At 57.2% G+C, this 18,378-nt stretch overlaps 2 protein-coding genes across 3 annotated transcripts; one reads left to right on the forward strand and one right to left on the reverse strand.

Moving 5' to 3' along the window:
* The first annotated feature begins 8,666 nt into the window (after nucleotides 1-8,666).
* On the forward strand, nucleotides 8,667-12,464 carry CD63 (CD63 molecule). Of its 2 annotated transcripts, none has more exons than XM_055128939.1 (8): nucleotides 8,667-8,763; nucleotides 9,683-9,762; nucleotides 10,562-10,750; nucleotides 10,837-10,911; nucleotides 11,113-11,208; nucleotides 11,752-11,892; nucleotides 12,091-12,174; nucleotides 12,309-12,464. In XM_055128939.1, exons 2-8 carry the CDS (start codon nucleotides 9,697-9,699, stop codon nucleotides 12,372-12,374), a joined length of 717 nt encoding a protein of 238 aa, XP_054984914.1. In that variant the 5' UTR covers nucleotides 8,667-8,763; nucleotides 9,683-9,696; the 3' UTR covers nucleotides 12,375-12,464. The 2 variants fall into 2 exon arrangements, with proteins under 2 accessions (XP_054984914.1, XP_054984913.1); XM_055128938.1 differs by lacking the exon at nucleotides 8,667-8,763 and adding an exon at nucleotides 9,134-9,279 and having other exon boundaries at nucleotides 12,309-12,463.
* Nucleotides 12,465-13,797: 1,333 nt separating this feature from the next.
* Nucleotides 13,798-18,340, reverse strand: RDH5 (retinol dehydrogenase 5). The gene is made up of 5 exons (XM_004601921.2): nucleotides 18,246-18,340; nucleotides 17,232-17,559; nucleotides 16,890-17,148; nucleotides 14,359-14,522; nucleotides 13,798-14,089 (listed from the first exon to the last, which is right to left on the reverse strand). The coding sequence occupies exons 2-5, from the start codon at nucleotides 17,539-17,541 to the stop codon at nucleotides 13,866-13,868; spliced, it is 957 nt and encodes a 318-aa protein (XP_004601978.2). The 5' UTR covers nucleotides 17,542-17,559; nucleotides 18,246-18,340; the 3' UTR covers nucleotides 13,798-13,865.
* Nucleotides 18,341-18,378: the final 38 nt, after the last annotated feature.

Consider the following 18,378-nt stretch of genomic DNA (forward strand, 5'->3'; position numbering starts at 1 on the left):
GCTCTACACTCGGGAATCACTCCTGAGTGATTGAATCCAGGCATGCTGTGTGCAAGGCAACCGCCCTACCTGCAGTGTTACCCTCCAGCCTGGCTTTCCTCCCCTCAGCCCCCCCCCCCCCCCCCCGTCATTTGGACCACACCCAGTGATGCTCAGGGCTTACTCTTGGCTCTCCGCTCAGGGATTACTCCTGGTGGGCTTGGCGGACCCTATGCACACAAGGCTCAGCCATGTGTGAGGCACATGCCCTCCCCACTGTACTGTGTTCCACCTCCCCGCCACACCTCATCATTTTGTATCCCTCATCTGACTGCTCATTTGTCCTGAGTTTCCCATCACCAAATTCTGGTAAGACTTCTCTAGCTATGAAGTAGAACAAGGAAAGCCTCCTCAAAAAGGGGTGCAGGAAAACTGGATAGCTACCTGCAAAAAAATGAACTCAGACCTCTGTCTAACGCCAGGCACAAAAGTCAGATGAAAGTGGATTAAAGACCTCAATATAAAAAAAAAAGTAGATTAAAAAACCTTAATATCAGACCTGAATCCACAAGGTACATGGAGGAAAATGTAGGCAGAACCCTCCATGACAATGAAGCTAAAGGCATCTTTAATGATGAAACACCACTGACCAAGCCGGTGGAAACAAACATAAACAAATGGGACTGTATTAAACTAAGAAGCTTCTGCACCGCAAAAGAAACAGTGACCAAAATACAGAGAGAGCCCACGGAATGGGAAAATTATTTACCCAATACCCATAAGATAAGGAGTTAATATCCAGGATATATAAGACAGTAGAATTATACAAGAAAAAGAAAAAAACCTCCAACCCCATAAAAAAAATGGGGAGAAGAAATGAACAGAAACTCCTTCAAAAAAGTAATACAAATAGCCAAAAGGCACATGAAAAAATGCTCTACATCACTAATCATTGGGGAGATGTGAATCAAAACAACACAGATATCAGGGCTGGAGCAATAGCACAATGGGTAGGGCATTTGCCTTGCACGCAACCGACCCGGGTTCGATTCCCAGCATTCCATATGGTTCCCCAAGCACCGCCAGGAGTAATTCCTGACTGTATGAGCCAGGAGTAACCCCTGTGCATCGTCGGGTGTAACGATAAAAAAAAGCAAGAAAGCAAAAAGAACACACAAAACAAAACAAAACAAAAACACAGATATCATCTCATACCATGGAGACTGGCACATCAAGAAGAATAAGAACAACCAGTGCTGGCGCATATGTGGGGAGAAAGGGACTCTCTTTCATTGTTGGCGGGAATGCAGACTGGTCCAGCCTTTTGGGAAAACAATATGGGTATTCCTTCAAAAACTAGAAATTGAGCTTCCGTATGACCCAGCAATACCACTTCTGGGAATATATCCCGGGTGTAGAAAAAAGCACAATAGAAATGACATCTGCACCTGTATGTTCAAGCAGCACTGTTTACATATAGTGTAATCTGGAAACAACCTGAGTGCCCAAGAACATTCGACTGGTTAAAGGAACTTTGATACATTTATACAATGGAATATTATGCAGCTGTTAGGAAAGATGAAGTCATAAAGTTTGCTTCTAAGTGTATGGACATGGGAAGTACCATGCTCAGTGAAGTGAGTCAGAAAGAGAGGGACAGACACAGAAGGACTGCACTTATTTGTGGAATATAAAATAACATAATATGAGACTAACACCCAAGGACATTAGAGAAGGCAGCTGGGATAGAGAAGGGATCACTAAATCAATAATGGTTAGAGGGATCGCTCAGGACTAAATCAATAATGGTTAGAGGGATCGCTCAGGATGGGAGTCATGTGCTGAAAGTAGATAAAAAACCAAAACCAACATGATGGCCTCTCAGTATCTGTATTGCAAACCACAATTGCCCAAAAGTAGAGAGAGAAAGAGGGAAATTGTCTGCCATAGAGGCAGGGGGAGGGGTGGGACGGGGGGGGGAGGGATACTGGGGACATTGGTGGTGGAAAATGTGCACTGGTAGAGGATGGGTGTACAAATCATTGTATGACTAAAACTCAATGAAGAAAGCTTGGTAACTATATCTCACGGTGCTTAAAAAATAAATTTAAAAAAATTACAAAAGCAAGACCTCTGTGGCTAGAGGCCCCTAGTATCACCCAAGACGGGGGTGTATCCTGCCCGTCTTGGGTGATCACCACCTCGTGCTCCCAGCTTGTAGGAGCAATCTTGGACTCCCACCACAATCTCAGCCAATCCCAGACCCCGGGGCCCTAGAATCTGTCTCCCCAAAGGCTGCTCAGACACTCCTTCTCCCCCAGGGCAGGCCTGAGAAGGATGCCCTCCCTGTCCCTCACCTGAAACTCCTTGTTCCTCATGTCAAGAGACGCCCAATCCCAGGGGCTGGAGCGATAGCACAGCGGGTAGGGCGTCTGCCTTGCATGCGGCCGACCCAGGTTCGATTCCTAGCAACCCATATGGTCCCCTGAGCACCGCAAGGGGTAATTCCTGAGTGCAGAGCCAGGAAGAAGAAACCCTGTGCATCGTCAGGTGTGACCCTTCCCTGAACAAAACAAAAACAAAAAGAGACGCCCAATCCCAAGATGGCCGGCCCTCTCCCGAAGGTGCCAGTGCTCCTGTTAGAAAACAAGGCACCTTTGAGTGTCCCCGCTGGGTCCCCAAGCGCCCTCGTTTACCCCCGTGCTAGCAAGTACATGGCTTTCAACCTTTCTCGCTGTCATCCTATCATCCTCTGCTCTGCAGAGAGCTGGTGGGAAACCACTGACCCAGGGGCCAGAGAAAGAGTAGCTGACCCCGGAGGGCCCCCAGACGTAACCCTGGAGCACAGAGCCTGGAATAAACTCTGCCTTTTGCCAGGTGTGGCCCTCCCCGCACCAAAGAAACAGAACCTGCTCTTCTCCCCAGTAAACAACCCGGCAACTACAACAACGAATGCCACTAATCTACTCTATCTTCTATTTTTTTTTTTTTTGGCGTTTTGGATCTCATCCAGTGATGCTCAGGGGTTACTCCTGGCTCTGCACTCAGGAATTATTTCTGGCAGTGCTTGGGGGACCACATGGGATGCCGGGGATTGAACCCGGGTCAGCCGCGTGCAAGGCAAACACCCTCCCCGCTGTGCTACCATTCTGGCCCATACACTATCTTCTTTTTGCTCATCTATTATGTAAAAAGCTGCAAAGCAAATTTCAATATCTGACTCTGCATCTTTATATCACTGTATCACCGTATCATGGTCATCCCGTTGTTCATCGATTTACTCGAGTGGATGCCAGTAATGTCTCCACTCATGCCAGACCTGAGATTTAAGCAGCCTCTCCTTACTCGTCTTTCCCAATGATTGGAGGCTCTTTTCAGGGTCAGGGGAATGAGACCTGTTATTGTTACTGTATTTGGCATATCAAAAACGCCACGGGCAGGACAGTCTCTCCAAATGTGTATTCAAAAAATAAAATTCCGAAGGGCTGTGCAGCGACTCTCTCTCTCCCGCCGGTCGGTAGTCTCGGGCTGCTTTCCCCACCCTGGGGAGGCCAGTGGCGATGGGCAGGCGAAGGAAGGAACGAGGGCCAGGCTGGTCGGTATCAGTTGCAGTTTATTCCAATCTCCTCTCTATCTCCTCCTCTGATTCTCCTTCTGCTTCTCTGTCTCTGGATCCCCCTTTATATATATTTTTTATTTAATGCTTTTGGAGTCATATTTCACAGTGCTCAGGGAGCCTTCACCTCCCCAACTCGAAGCATGTGCTCATGCACTCAGTCCGCATCCCCTCCGCCCCGCACAGCGCTCTCCCGACCCTGAGCATACACCACTCAAAAATAAAGTGACCTGGGTGCTTCATATTTGGAGGATTGGGCTTGACTCGCAGTTCTGTATGATCTCCTGAGCACTTCCACAGAGTAGTTACTAAGCACGGTTTGATGTGGCCCCAAATCCAAACAAAAACAAAAGAATCAAACAAAAAAGAAAAACCAAAAAATGTTCTCCCTATGATCACCGTTAATATATCTCATTCAAATGTACCCAGTTTCTCTAAAATAAATATTTATTTATTTATTTATTTATTTATTTTTTTTCTTTTTGGGTCACACCTGGGATTACTCCTGGCTCTGCACTCAGGAATTACCCATGGCGGTGCTCAGAGGAACCATATGGGATGCTGGGAATTGAACCCGGGTTGGCCACGTGCAAGGCAAATGCCCTACCCGCTGTGCTACCGCTCTAGCCCCTAAAATGAATGTTTCCTAATGGCCATAATCCAGAGACTCAAAAATGAATCTCAGAACTGAGTAGCTCATTGCAGAGATGACTCCAGATGTCAATTATTTAAATTTTTTAGAATCCCAGGAGCGCACGGCCGCTTTTGCAGCTGCGCAATATCTCATATATATATTTTTTCTTTTTTTTTGAATCGCTGTGAGATAAACCCTTACAGACACCTTAGGCTATTCATAATTAGCAGTACAGAATAAATTATCGAGCATCTGCCTGGGGGGCAGGCTAGGGTGGTGGTCGGAGACTTTGAAATAATGGTGGTGGGAAGGTGTAATGGTGGTGGGATTGGTGTTGAAATATTGAATGTAATTAATGATTGCAAGCAACTTTATGAAAATTAAATTAACAATGAAAAAAATAATCAATGTTTTTTGTGGTTTGCTCAAGGATCCAGAGATTAAGCTCAATGCTGGGTCATTTTAAAAGATTCCAAACAAGTTTCTCAAGGTGTGTGTATGAGTGTGTGTGTGTGTGTGTGTGTGTGTGTGTGTGTGTGTGTATGTGTGTGTGTAGTAAAATAGTCTATTTAGTGAGTTTTTTTTTGTGTTTTGGGACATGGTGGTGCTCTGGCCCTAAAATAGTTTTAAAGAAATATGGAGGGGCTGGAGCAATAGCACAGCGGGTAGGGCGTTTGCCTTGCATGCGGCCGACCCGGGTTCGATTCCCAGCATCCCATATGGTCCCCTGAGCACCGCCAGGAGTAATTCCTGAGTGCAGAGCCTGGAGTAACCCCTGTGCATGGCTGGGTGTGACCCAAAAAGCAAAAAAAAAAAAACAAAAAAAAAACATGGAGAGAGGACTGGAGTGATAGTACAGGAGATAGGGCGCTTGCCTCGCACACAGCTGACCTAAGTTTGATTTCTGGCACTCTGATCCCCCACTGAGTGGGAGTGACCCCTGAGCACAGAGCCAGGAGTCAGCCCTGAGCACCATCAGGTGTGGCCCCCCAAACAAAACAAAACAATATGGAGGGGGGACATGGAGGGGACGGAGAGAAAAAGAGGGAGAGTGAGAGAGAGAAAGAGAAAGAGAGAGAGGGAATTGGGAGGGGGAGAGAGAGAAAGAGAAAGAGAGAGAGGGAGGGAGGGAGGGAGGGAGAGAGAGAACACAGAGATTCAGGTGACTGAGGTAGAGAATACCTCCTGGCCCAGCGCATGACCTGTGCACACAAGGCCTTTGCTCTGCCTCTGAGCTATTTCTTGGACTAAAGTTTCCTTTGCTTTCCTTTTTTGGTCTCTGGATCTCACCCTGCAATGTTCAAGGGTCACTCTTGGCTCTGCACTCAGGAGGTCACTCCTGGCAGTCCTTGGGGAACCATACTGGGGCCAGGATGAAACACTGGCCAGGTGCCAGAGAGGCAAGGGTCTTCCCTGCTGTGCTCTCTTTTTCTTTTTCTTTTCTTTTTGGGTCATACCCGGCGATGCACAGAGTTCCTCCTGGCTCATGCACTCAGAAATTACCCCTGGCGGTGCTCGGGGAACCCTATTGGATGCTGGGAATTGAACCCGGGTCATCCGCGTGCAAGGCAAACGCCCTCCCCGCTGTGCTCTCTTTTTGGCACTGATGATTTCATCATTTTTTCCAAGATCAGATTTCTTTCCACCTAGGCAGTGCATGCAGCCTGTAACACACTATGTTGGGTATCACATGGGCATCATATGGGCATCATTTGTAGGACAGTGGTCCCAGCTGATGGTGTGGCATTGACTGAATTGCTGCAGCTTGAGTGCAGATCCTGGCTCTGCACTTGGATCACTCCTGGTGGGGCTCACAGGACCATATGGAGTGTCAGAAATTGAATTTGGGTCAGCTGTGTGCAAGGCAAGCATCCTATCTCTTACACTATCACTCCAGCCCTCTCTCCATATTTATTTAATAACGATGCACGAGTGACTGTGTAAAAAACATATAACTCAACACACACAAGCGAATGACTTAATTAAAAGAACAGGCAGGGACCAGGGAGATAGTACACTGGCCTCGCATCTGGTCTACCTGTGTTGAAACCTGGCAACACATATGGTCCCTTGAGCCAGGATTGATCCCTGAGTGCAGAGCCAGGATTAGGGTGTGGCCCTTAAATCTAAACCAGACGAAGCCCCAAAACAGACAGGATATCAGAGTGGACACGTCTCGAAAGAAGTCAGGTAGGCGGTAAACAGGCACATGAAAAAGATGGTTGGCATCGTTCATTATCCGGGAAATGCAGTTCAAAACAATGAGATGTCACCACACACCTTGGGAATTGCCATTATCAAAAAGCCAAGGAACGGGCTGGGGTGGCAGCGCAATGCGATGGAGGGCTTGCTTTGCACGTAGGAGGCCTGGGGTTCAACCCTGGGCACTCAGTCATCCTTGGGCACAGATCTGGAAGTAGGCCGAGTGGTCGGCTGTGGATGTGGAAGAGAGGGAACCCTCAGACACTGCTGGCGGGAACATAAAAGGGTGCAGTGATGGTGGGAAACAGTACGGAAGACAGTATGGTGGACGATTTCTCAAAATAGTCACTGTCACTGTCACTGTCATCCTGTTGCTCATTGATTTGCTCGAGCGGACACCAGTAACGTCTCCATTGTGAGACTTGTTGTTACTGTTTTTGGCATATCGAATACACCCCGGGGAGCTTGCCAGGCTCTGTCGTGCGGGCGGGATACTCTCGGTAGCTTGCCGGGCTCTGCGAGAGGGGCAGAGGAACTGAACCTGGGTCAGCTGCGTGCACGGCAAACGCCCTACCCGCTGCGCTATCGCTCCAGCAATAGTAAAATAGTAAAACTAGATATTCTGGGGCTGGATAGCGCAGTGGGCAGGATGCTTGCCTCGCATTGTGGCCCAGCTGTGTTCTATCTAGGGCATCCCATATGTTATGTTGCTCCCCTGAGCACCACCAGGAGAGATCCCTGAATGCAGAGCCAGAAGTGAGCGCTGAGCAGTCAGGGGTGGTCCAAAAGGCAAAAAGCAAAACAGAAACAAAGAAATTCCAATTTATTCCTTTGTTATGTGCAAAAATGTGGGGGGATAGAAAGACAGTACACAGGCTAAAGTGCTCACCTCGCATGCTACCACATATGGTCCCACACATGGTCCTCTGAGCATGGCCCCCCCCAACAACACACACACACACACACACACACACACACACACACGAATATCCCAAATACCTTTTCCACATTTGCACCTTCCCTTTACCTGGGGAAATTTCCCTCTGTGAAATCCATTCGTTTTCTTTCTTTCTCTTTAAACACAAGCCTTCATTCTTTTTTGTTTGTTTTGGGGCCACACCCAGCGGGTGACTTCTGGCTCTGCACTCAGGGGTCACTCCTGGCGGCGGGCTCAGGGGCCCATATGCCATCTGCCAGGGATTGAACCCAGGTCGGCTGCAAGCAAGGTAAGGACCCCACTCGCTTTTTCCTTTCGGTAGGTGAGGCGCCCCCACCCGCCCCCCTGAGCCCGTCCTGCTGTTGGTGCTCGCAGCGTGGCCTAGGTGCTGACCCCCTCCGTCCCCCTCCTCGCTCCCCCGCCCTCACCCACATAGCAGAAGTCTGGCATCGCAGTGGTAGCACAAATTATCCTTTCTTTGCTCTTCCTCCTCAGTCTGTCCGCTAAGATAACCCCGGGGCAAGGTTCGCGGGAGGAGGGGGCGGGCTCTGGGAGTCTGGCTTTATCTCGCTTTTCTCCCGCTGTGTCGGGAATTGAACCCAGAGCCACACGCAGGGAAGCACGTGTTCCACCACGAACCGCATCCCGTTTCCCCATTTCCGGCCCTGGCTTTGTATAGTCCTCTATTTAATTTTTTTTGGGGGGGTTGGGTGGAGCTGGAGGGGTCGCTCCCTGTAAAGCTCGGCCATCCAGGGCTCCCAGCTGCTCCCCGAATCATTTAGAGGGGGGCTGCTCATAGGTCCCTGCTGGGGATCGCGAGGTGCGGGGGTGGGCGTGGGTCAGGCCCGTTCACCCCGGCGCCCAGTCCCGTGCCAGGCGTTATCAGCGACGCGCGGGCGCCGCTTCCCTCTTTGGGAAAGGTGTGATCCTGCGATACCCGCGCCTGGCCCGGCCCGGCCCGGCCCGCGGCGCTCGCGACTTCCCTGTGTGCGCCCAGTCTGAAACTCCCCTCGGAACCTAAGGGGTGGCCCCAGTCTGGGGGGGCCAGGGCTGGCCCTGCCCGCGGCCTGCTCGCAGGCTCCCAACCAGGACCACCGCGAGAGAAGGAGGCCGTCGGCCCCTTGGGGGTTCTGCAGGGTCCCGCCCCGCCGGCAGGGGACATGCTGGGGGCTGCGGGGTCCCCCACCGCCCCCGCGGCCCCGGGAGTGGGGTGGGGTGGGGTGGGGGAAGAGCCGCGCGAGACCCTCCCCCAGGGGGCGGGGCAGGCGGACACGTGACCGCCTGGGCGGGTTTCCTCCCCGCGTTGGGGGCGGGGGTGGTGGTCCCCCGGCTGGAGGGGAGCCCGCTCAGCACCCGAGCGCCGCAGCACGTCGGGGTGGGGGTGCTGATCCCAAGGTGCGCGGCCTGCGGCTCCTCCCTGGACAGACGCGCGGGCGGGGACGCGGGGGCGCGGGGCGGGCCGCGGGCATCGGGCCGGGGGGCGCGGCGCTCCCGCCCCGCCCGGGCGCCCAGCTCGGGGGCGGCGCCTCCCCGACCTCAGAGCACCGAGGGGGCGCTCGCCCCCTGCTTCCCCTCCAGGGCCCCGGCCCGGGGCGGACGGGTGGGGTCGCCGATCGGGTGCTCCAGGCGGCAGGAATGCGCCCCGGGCCCGCCCTCTGCGGGGGTGGGCGCCGTCTTCGGCCGGACGGGGGTGGGGTGGGGGGGGGGGCCACGTGGCCTTGACCGGGCCGGGGGCCGCCCGGGGTGACTCAAGCCGCAGCTGTTCCAGCGTCACATGAGGGAGTCCGCGGGGCGGGGGGGGCGGGGGCTGTGGGCTGTGGCTGGAGGCCGGGGCGGGGCGAGCTCGGGGGGCGCCGCTAGAGCGCCCCGGAGCCGCGGCGGGAGAGCAGCGCGCAGCGTCGCCGAGCGCAGGTGAGGCCGCCGGGGGCCGCCGCCGCCGCCCTGGACGCCGGGCCCGCGCCCTGCTGGCCCCCGGGACCCGACAACTTGGCCGAAGTTCCGCGGCCCGGGCGGGGCGCGCGGGTGGGGGGGTGTGCCCGCCGCGCGCGGCTTTCCGGGGTAACGTGGCAGCGGGTGGGGGGGGGGCTCGGCCGCGGCTGAGACGGGCTTTTGGGGGCGGGTAGGGATTGTGGGGTGCCGGGGTGGGGGCTGGGGGTGCGCCCGGGGCCCGGGCGGGGGCCAGCGGGGCCGGAGGGGCGCGGGGACGTGGACCAGCCTGTGGGTTCCCGGGGGGAGGCGTCGGGGGCCGGCGCGACCCCCCCCCCCCAGCGGCCGCTCAGCGCCCCCCCCCCCCGCCCCGTCCCCCTCGGCCCAGGCCCTGCTGCAGCCATGGCGGTGGAAGGACCCATGCGATGTGTCAAGTTCTTGCTCTACGTTATCCTGCTGGCCTTTTGCGTGAGTGGGGGCGGGGGGCGGGGTGCGGGGCGAGGGAGGGAGCGGCGCCGAGGCAGCTGCGGGCCAGATGTGCAGGGGGAGCCCCCGGGGAGCCCGCCCGGCCGCCCCTCCTCCAGCCTTGGGGACTTCGAAGGCTGGTCGGGCCGGCCGGGCCGCTCGGCCGCCCTGCCCCCCCACCCCCAGGCCCTTCCTGTCTGGTGACCCAACCACTTGTGATACCGGGCAGCGAGTGGGGCCACCGGCCAACGGCCCGATGCTATCGCCGCCGGGCTCCCCGCACTCCTTCCCGCACTCCTTCCCGCGGGGCGCCCCTCGTTATCCCTCCCTACCCTCCTGCCGGCGGCTGGGCGTGGGGACGGGCTCTGCTCCCCCCCCCCCCCCCCCGCCCCATTTGCTCTGCCCCGAGGGCGCACCACCGTTTCCTCCCCAGGTCCCCACGATGGGCACTGGGGGACGGGGGGGGGGGGAACGCTCTTCTAGACGCCCCCCCGGGAAGCTCCGCTCTGGGGAGGAGCACGAGCCCCGGGGGTGGGGTGGGGGGCGGTGTCCAGACTGTTCCTTGGAATCCAATTCGAAGGCAGCCCCGGGGGTTGTGCTTCTCTGGGTGACTCCTGACCGCCTTCGTGCCACCTTTGCCCCGCGGCCAGGGCGCGCCGCCCTCTCCCCTCCCGACCTGGAGTTGCCCGGAGGTGTGGGACCGAGTCTGTGCCCTGCGCCCGCGCGCGCGCACCGCAGTCCTCCCTGCAGCCCGGGGTGGCCGGTGGGGCTGGCCTCACCCCTCCCTGCCCTCCTTTCACAGGCCTGCGCGGTGGGACTCATCGCCGTGGGGGTCGCCGCCCAGATTTTCCTGAATCAGGCCGTTAACCAGGGGACCACGGCTGGCTCCCTGTTGCCCCTGGTCATCATCGGGGTGGGTGCTTTCCTCTTCCTGGTGGCCTTCGTGGGCTGCTGTGGCACTTGCAAAGAGAACTACTGCCTTGTGATCACGGTGAGTGGGACGGCAGGGCCGTGCTGGGAGCTCGAGGGGGGCTTCACCCAGGCTCCGGACCCCACACTCGTATTTTGTGTTTGCAGTTTGCTATCTTGCTGTCTCTCATCGTGGTGGTGGAGGTGGCTGCAGGCATCGCTGGCTATGTGTTTAAAAACGAGGTGAGCATTAACTAGGGGACAGCCGGGGCGAATGTAGATACCCACATGACCTGAATTTTATGACCCTTTTTTTTTTTTTTTGGTGGGTGGTGAGGACACTCCCTACAGTGCTGGGTTGGAATCCAGGTTCTCCCACGTAATCCCAAGTGCTCCTAGGAATTTTTACTTAACACTGTTCATTTCATTCCTTCCCATTCCCAGATAATGTCGGAGTTTAATAAGGACTTCCGGAATAAGATGCAGGAATATAAACAAAACAACCAGTCGGCTTCCATAGTGGATAAATTGCAGGAAAGAGTGAGTTGGGGTTGCTGGGAGCCCCGAGGGGTCTTGGGAAGAGGTTTTTTTTTTTTTTCTTTTTGAGTCACACCCGGCAATGCACAGGGGTTACTCCTGGCTCTGCGCTCAGGAATCACCCCTGCCAGTGCTCAGAGGACCATATGAGATGCTGGGAATTGAACCCGGGTCGGCCGCGTGCAAGGCCAACGCCCTCCCCGCTGTGCTGTCGCTCCAGCCCCTTGGGAAGAGATTTTTATCCTCATACTGTTTTGTGTGTGTGTGTGTGTGTGTTTGGGGGCCACATCCAGCGCTACTCGGGGTTTAATCCTCACTGTGCCCTCTGGTGGTGCTCAGGGGAGTGTATGGGGTGCAGGGATGGAACTCTGGTTGGCCATGTGCAAGGCAAGCGCCTGACCCGCTGTATAGTGCTCGGGCCTGCTTTAAGCTCAGCCTGCTCAGGGGGTCCTCCCCGCATCATGCTGGGGTCTGCTGGGGTTTCCTCTGTGCAGTGCACACTCTCCGCCCACTGAGCTGTCCCCCACACTCACCTTTCTCCGCCAGTTCAACTGCTGTGGGGCTGACAACTACACTGACTGGGCCACCGTCCCCGCTATGACCCCCAGCCAAGTTCCTGATTCCTGCTGCCGGAATGTCACTGTTGGCTGTGGGAATAATTTCAGCGTGGAGGACATCTACCATGAGGTATGAGAGCTGGGACTTTGGAAGCCTTGGGAACCTCGGCGGGAGGGAGGGACAGAGCGGAGAGGGCTGAGGTTCAGGGAAATGGGCAGTTAAGGCTGTGGACCCCCTCCTTGGAAGGCGGGGCGGGTGGGGAAACAGGCCAAGGGCCGTGCTGGTGGGTGTCTGATGCCGTCTCTTTGGGGTGCGGTCACCCTGCAGGGCTGCACGAAGACCATTGGCTTGTGGCTGAGGCGGAATGTGCAGGTGGTGGCCGAAGCAGCCCTGGGCATTGCTGCCGTGGAGGTGAGAGGCACCGGGGGTCAGCCGTGGGCACGTGGGGGTGGGCAGCCCTGGGCGTGCCGGGGGGGGGGGCGTCCGTGGATATTCGGTCCCTTGCTGTTCTGATGCATCCCCTCTCCCACTTTCTTTCCCCCCAGGTCCTGGGGATTATCTTTGCCTGCTTACTCGTGAAGAGCATCCGAAGTGGCTATGAGGTCATGTAGGGGGTCTGATCTCTTCAGCCCCTGCATGTGGGGTGGGGTGGGGTGTAGACTCCAGGTTTTTCAATTAAACGGATTATTTTTTCAGATTGGAAAGAGAACTAGTCGGTGTCACTGTGTCTTCAGGAGTGAGAGATGCACACACACAGCAGAGCTTAGGTTGGGGGTTGGGGGGGATGCCAGCCGGGGGCCCTGGGGACTCTGGGGACCCTGGGCCGGGGCTGCTCCAGGGAGTGTGTGGCACAGCTGTTGTGTTTGTTAGCCCCTGTCCCATCTCTTTTACCACTGCCCTCTGGGTTCCTGTTCTGTTTGCACTCCCAGGCTTATTTGGGGGGACAGAGGGGCTTGAGGAAAGTGGTTTTCTTGAGGCTGTTGACTGGGCTGGTAGTGGAGGTGGCGCCTGTCTGTGGCTCACCCTGCCTTGTGCCGGGACATTCATAAAGCACCAAAAGGTGTGAAAATTGGTCCTCAGGTGCTGGCTGGGAGAAGCCAGAATGCAAGCCTACTGGCCATCTCCCCGGCTTCTGGCCTGCCGCGTTAACTTCCTTTTTCCCCCCTGGGCTGGAGTGGTAGCACAGCGGGGAGGGCGTTTGCCTTGCACGCACACGCGGCCGACCCGAGTTCGATTCCCAGCATCCCATATGGTCCCCCGAGCACCGTCAGGAGTAATTCCTGAGTGCGGAGCCAGGAGGAACCCTGGTGCATCACTGGCTGTGACCCAAAAGGCAAAACAAACAAACAACCCCAACACTTATGTTTTCCCCTGGGTCACATCCAGTGGTTGGGGACCATATGGGATCCAGGGGATTGGACCTGGGTTGGCCTTGTGCAAGGCAAGTTGCCTTTTCCGCCTGTACTGTCGCTCTGGCCCCTAGGCCTGCCTCTGCCACCATGGGGAAAATTGCTATTTTTTCTTGGGGGGGGGTGCGTGTCCCAGGCAGTGCTCATGGGGCACTCCACTCTTTATTTGATGCCAAGACCTGGATGTGGCATCGCAACCCAGCAAGTGATGTCACCAAGGCCACATCAGGCATTGCTGGGGGTCGGGGCTGGAGGGATGCCGTGCTCAGGACCCACCGTGGGTCCTTGTTCCGATCCCACGCTCTCTCCTGGCCGCATCTCCATCTTGGCTTAGGTGATAGACTTCTAAGTGGTTTTCCCCTGGATTTCCCCCTGGCCTCAAGTGGAGCCCTTCCCCCTCCCAACACTCCGTGCGGGAGAGCCGTGTGGCCAAGCGCCCTCTGGTGGCCAGCGTTCCAGGTGCAGCCTTAAAGATCGCTGTGCCGGACAGTTGCCCTCTGCCCCCCAGCGGTGGCGCGGGAGCTTGTAGGTCACTAACCGGACCAGAGACCCTGGCAGTCCATCTCCAGGGCCACCTCCTTTGTGCCCACCTTCTGTTTTCACGAGTCGTATTTATTGAGCCCTGTTTTGTACCAGGCATCGGACCATGCTAGGGTGGGGTGAGAAACCCAAGTCCTTGCTGGGGCGGCTGCTTCAGCAGACGGCCTGGGCAGGCTTTGGGAGGACCCAGCCAAGGACAGCGTCCACCAGGCTGGCCGGCAGGTAGGAGGCGGGCAGCCAGAGCAGCCTGGCGTCCCAGCCGGGGCTGTAGCGCGTTCTGGGGTGACGGGCGGTCAGGGCATGCTCCAGGCATCTGGTCACCTTGGTCAGGTCGGGGTCACAGATCAGGCTCATGATGTGCTGCTGGACTTGCAGGTCTGTGACCCAGGGCGGGGCCAGAGTCAGTGTCCCTGTCCCCAAGTAGCCTGGCTCAAGCCCCATCTTCTGGGTCCCGGGTCTTCGTTATCCCACAGGTGAGTGGTACCCACGGCCCCTTTCCCAGCCTGAGTGCCGGGCAGGGTCCCCAGGGCCTGCGGGCTCCCTCTGGGGTCACTCCAGTGGCCTCCCCCCTCCCTGACTGCCCTGCCCGTCTCAGGACCCGTCTGGCCCTCGAGTGACTTCATGGCCCCCAGCTCCAGCCACTCACACTTGGCCAGGAAGGCCTCCCCGTAGTGGGCCCGCGTGGCCGGGGCCAGCTCTGCCCAGCGTGCCCGTAGCGTCGTCTCCAAACTGTCCTGGTTGGTCATCGGAGTCCGGAAGAAGCCAGGCCCCACAATGGAGACTCGAACCCCAAAAGGGGCCACGTCCCTCCTGGAGAGGAGAAGGTTTCACAGCGTAGGGACCTTCAGGCACGAGGTTCTGCCTGGAAGGTGGCCCTGGAGTCGGGGCAAACGGCACCGAGGTGTCGCTTGTTTGCCTGAGTGTTCTTTATATTTCTGGATAGTCTCTTTGCTTTTGGGTCACATCCGGCAATGCACAGGGGTTACTCCTGGCTCTGCACTCAGGAATTACTCCTGGCGGTGCTCAGGGGACCCTATGGGATGCTGGGAATCGAACCCGGGTTGGCCGCGTGCAAGGCAAACGCCCTCCCCGCTGTGCTATCGCTCCAGCCCCTGGATAGTCTCTTATGTGACCTAGTGCAGAGGTCAGCAAACTTCTTAAAGAATCAAAGAGATATTTTAGGTATTACTTACCAGTATTATATAGGGATTTTTTTTGTTTTGAGGGGGAGGGCACCCAGCTATGCTCAGGGTTTACTTCTAGCTCTGTGCTCCGGAATCACTCCTGGGAGAACTTGGGACCATATGAGACAATGGGGCATAGAACCTGGGCGGGGAGTATGCAAAATAAGCGCCCACCAACTGGTGTACTGTCTCTTTGGCCCCTTACATAGGTTCTTTCTCCTTTACAATGGAAATATTTTGACATAAAATACATGTTTGTGTTGGGCTTCCCTGCTGTGACCACAGGAGGCCACAGTGGCAGATCAAACGGGGTCAGCTGTGCACTTGTGCCCCTTGAGTCTTTTTTGTTTTTGTTTGTTGCTTTTTTTTTTTTTTTTTGCTTTTTGGGTCACACCCGGCGATGCACAGGGTCACTCCTGGCTCATGCACTCAGTAATCACCCCTGGCGGTGCTCAGGGGACCATATGGGATGCTGGGATTCAAACCCGGGTCGGCCGCGTGCAAGGCAAACGCCCTACCCACTGTGCTATCACTTCAGCCCCCTGTTTGTTGCTTTTTGGGTCACACCCAGTGATGCACAGGGGTTACTTCTGGCTCATGCACTCAGGAATTACGCCTGGTGGTGCTTGGGGGACCATATGGGATGCTGGGAATCGAACCCATGCCGGCTGCATGCAAGGCAAACGCCCTACCCGCTGTGAGTCTTTCTGGGCCCGGAGAACAGCTCACCCAGGCGCTAGAATCATAGTCCAGCGAGCAAAGCGCTTGCCTTGCTTGCAGCAGCAGACCTGAGGGGCCAAGGAGGGCTTGACGCCAGCATCCCTTATGGTCCCCCGAGCAACACCAGGTGATTCTTTTTTTTTTTTGGTCACACCCGGCAATGCACAGGGGTTACTCCTGCCTCTGCACTCAGGAATTACCCCTGGCAGTGCTTAGGGGACCATATGGGATGCTGGGAATCGAACCCAGGTCGGCCTCGTGCGAGGCAAACGCCCTACCCGCTGTGCTATCGCTCCAGCCCCACCAGGTGATTCTTGATGCAGAGCTAGGAGTAAGCCCTGCACACTGCCGGCTGTGGTCCCCAAGCCAAAACCAAACCAAAAAATCAAGTTTCCCCACAGTTGGCTAGCGCCCAACCTAGGAGAACCCCTTTTGGTAGCTTCCTCGCCTGTGAAGCCCTGGGTTTGATTGTACACCCCCCCCCCCCGCAAAACACACACACACACACAACACACAACCCAAAACCCAACAAACAATAGGGACAAAAGTCTATACTGAAGTTATCTCCTGAGTGGTGGTAAGAGCCTAGCTTCCTTCAGAAGCTGTTCGGAGTTCGGCCCTGATCCTGGGCCCAGCCCCTCAAGTCTCCTTTGTCAGCAGGTGGGGTATCAGTGTCTAAAGATGAGAGCAGTAGTACAGCGGGTAGGGCACTGGCCTTGCACACGGTGGCCCTGCATTCAGGTTCGATCCCCAGCATCCCATACGATCCCCGCCAGGAGTAGTAACCCCTGAGCACTGCTAGGTGCGGGCCCCGAACAGATGAGGAATAAACAGACTAAGAGAACAGATGAGCTGGGAGGAGGGCTGGGCTTTGAGGCCGCAAGGTCGAATCTTTTTTTTTTTTTTTTTTTGCTTTTTGGGTCTCACCTGGCGATGCAAGGGGTTACTCCTGGCTCTGCACTCAGGAATTACTCCTGACGGTGCTCAGGGGACCATATGGGATGCTGGGAATCGAACCCAGGTCGGCCTCATGCAAGGCAAACGCCCTCCCCGCTGTGTATCACTCCAGCCCCAAGGTCGAATCCCTTACTGTCCCCTTTCTGGGCTGGAGCACACACTTGCCTGGGGGAGCCCTGGGTTGGGTCCCCAGCACCCACCTGGTCTCTTGGATACTCCTAAGAGCCACCCTGAAAGCCAAACGGGGCAGCCCCTGAGCGCACAGGGTGTGGCCCCCAAGCCCAGGGACAACAGTCTTCAGTGCCCGAATACTCGCCTCAGACTGTCAGAGAAGGCCTCCAGGCCGAACTTGGAGACACAGTAGCCCCCGCCATTGGCTGCCAGGCGGCCCAGGACGCTGGTCATGTTGACCACCCGGCCCCGGGCCCGCTGCAGCAGGGGGAGCAGGGCCAAGGTGACGCCGATGGGACCGAGGGTGTTCACGTCCAGCACCCGCTGGAAATCCTCCCGGCTCAGCCAGGGCGTGGGCCCGATGATGCCGGCCACCGCCGCGTTATTCACCAGCCCGAAAAGCCCTGTGGGGACACCGTGGGTGGAGGCGACACGCCCCTGGCCCCTGGCCCCGGCCCCCCTTCCCCGCGGGCGCACGGCCACTCACCTGCTCCCCCAACTTGCGTCTCCACCCACTTGGCCGCCTGCTGGACACTCTGGGGGTCCGTGACGTCCAGCAGGGTGGCTCGGAGGCGGGAGGAGGCCACCTTCTGCAGGTCCTCGGCGCCCACGGGGGTCAGGCAGCCGGCCAGCACTCGGAAGCCTCGCTGGTCCAGCCGCAGGGCTAGGAGCCGCCCGAAGCCCGAGTCACAGCCCGTGATGAAGACGAAGGCGGCGCTGGCGGGTAGGCGCTGCCCGTCCCTCAGCAGCCACAGCGCGGCCCCCAGCAGGGCGGCCAGCAGCAGGGGCAGCCACATGGCCACGGCCCAAGGGACCTGTAGGTGGCGGTCGAGGCTGGGCGCGACGGCTCGTCCAGCCAGCTTGGCCGCTCAAGCCCTGGCCCCCAGCACCTCCCCACCCTGCACCCTCTGACCCAGAAGGCTGAGGACCGGCTCTCGGGCAGATGAGACAAACCACTGGCAAGCAACGGCCACCAGAGGAGGCGGCCAGAGCGGCGAAAGACACGCGAGCCGCCCCCTTGGCAGGGCCACTCCGGTCCAGGGGTGTTTGCTCCCCGGTGGTTCTGCTGAATGAAGGCATCCAGATGCTCAAAGTGGATGCTGGTGGTCAAAGTGGTCCCTCCCCCGCCCCGTCTTGGTGGCCCCAAACCCAATGTGACACTGAGCGTCTCACTGCATCTCTGAACCAAGTTAAAATCTTTTTTTTGGTGGTGGCAGGGGGCAACCTGGTGGTGCTCAGGAATCGCTCAAGGCGGGCTCGGGGGACAGTGTGGGGTACAGGGGACTGAACTAGGTCAGCCGTGTGCAACCCACATTACCAGCTCCAGCCGCTGAGCCCCGTTTTCCTATCAACCATGTGGGGCAAACACCCGTGTGCCTTCCTGGAGCCGCTGAAGGTCAGAGACGCCAAGGGGCGAGGGGACACTGACGCCTGGGCTGAACACCAACACGGGGGGGGGGCTCTGGCCCGCCTGGGTGCCAGCTCCCGGGCCCCCGCTTACCTCCTCTGGGACGGACGGAAGGTACCGCCGCGCCTGCAGCTGCGGCTCCTGCGGCCAGAGACACTTGGCTGCTGTCTGTCCCAGCCCGTCCCAAGTCCAGGCCAGTGGACCCGGGGCCAGAGGTATTAAGTGC

Source organism: Sorex araneus, chromosome 2 (assembly GCF_027595985.1).
Source record: "Sorex araneus isolate mSorAra2 chromosome 2, mSorAra2.pri, whole genome shotgun sequence".
NCBI classification, from domain to species: Eukaryota; Metazoa; Chordata; class Mammalia; order Eulipotyphla; family Soricidae; genus Sorex; species Sorex araneus.

Excerpts from the sequence above, each read along its gene's own strand:
- CD63 (XM_055128939.1), top strand. The coding sequence starts at position 9,697 with ATGGCGGTGGAAGGACCCATGCGATGTGTCAAGTTCTTGCTCTACGTT. Across the intron at positions 9,763-10,561 it reads TTATCCTGCTGGCCTTTTGC|GCCTGCGCGGTGGGACTCAT; the intron begins GTGAGTGGGGGC and ends CTCCTTTCACAG. Across the intron at positions 11,893-12,090 it reads TGGAGGACATCTACCATGAG|GGCTGCACGAAGACCATTGG; the intron begins GTATGAGAGCTG and ends GTCACCCTGCAG.
- RDH5 (XM_004601921.2), bottom strand. The coding sequence starts at position 17,541 with ATGTGGCTGCCCCTGCTGCTGGCCGCCCTGCTGGGGGCCGCGCTGTGG. Across the intron at positions 17,149-17,231 it reads GACGCAAGTTGGGGGAGCAG|GGCTTTTCGGGCTGGTGAAT; the intron begins GTGAGTGGCCGT and ends GTGTCCCCACAG. Across the intron at positions 14,090-14,358 it reads GGAGGCCTTCCTGGCCAAGT|ACCTGCAAGTCCAGCAGCAC; the intron begins GTGAGTGGCTGG and ends CCTGGGTCACAG.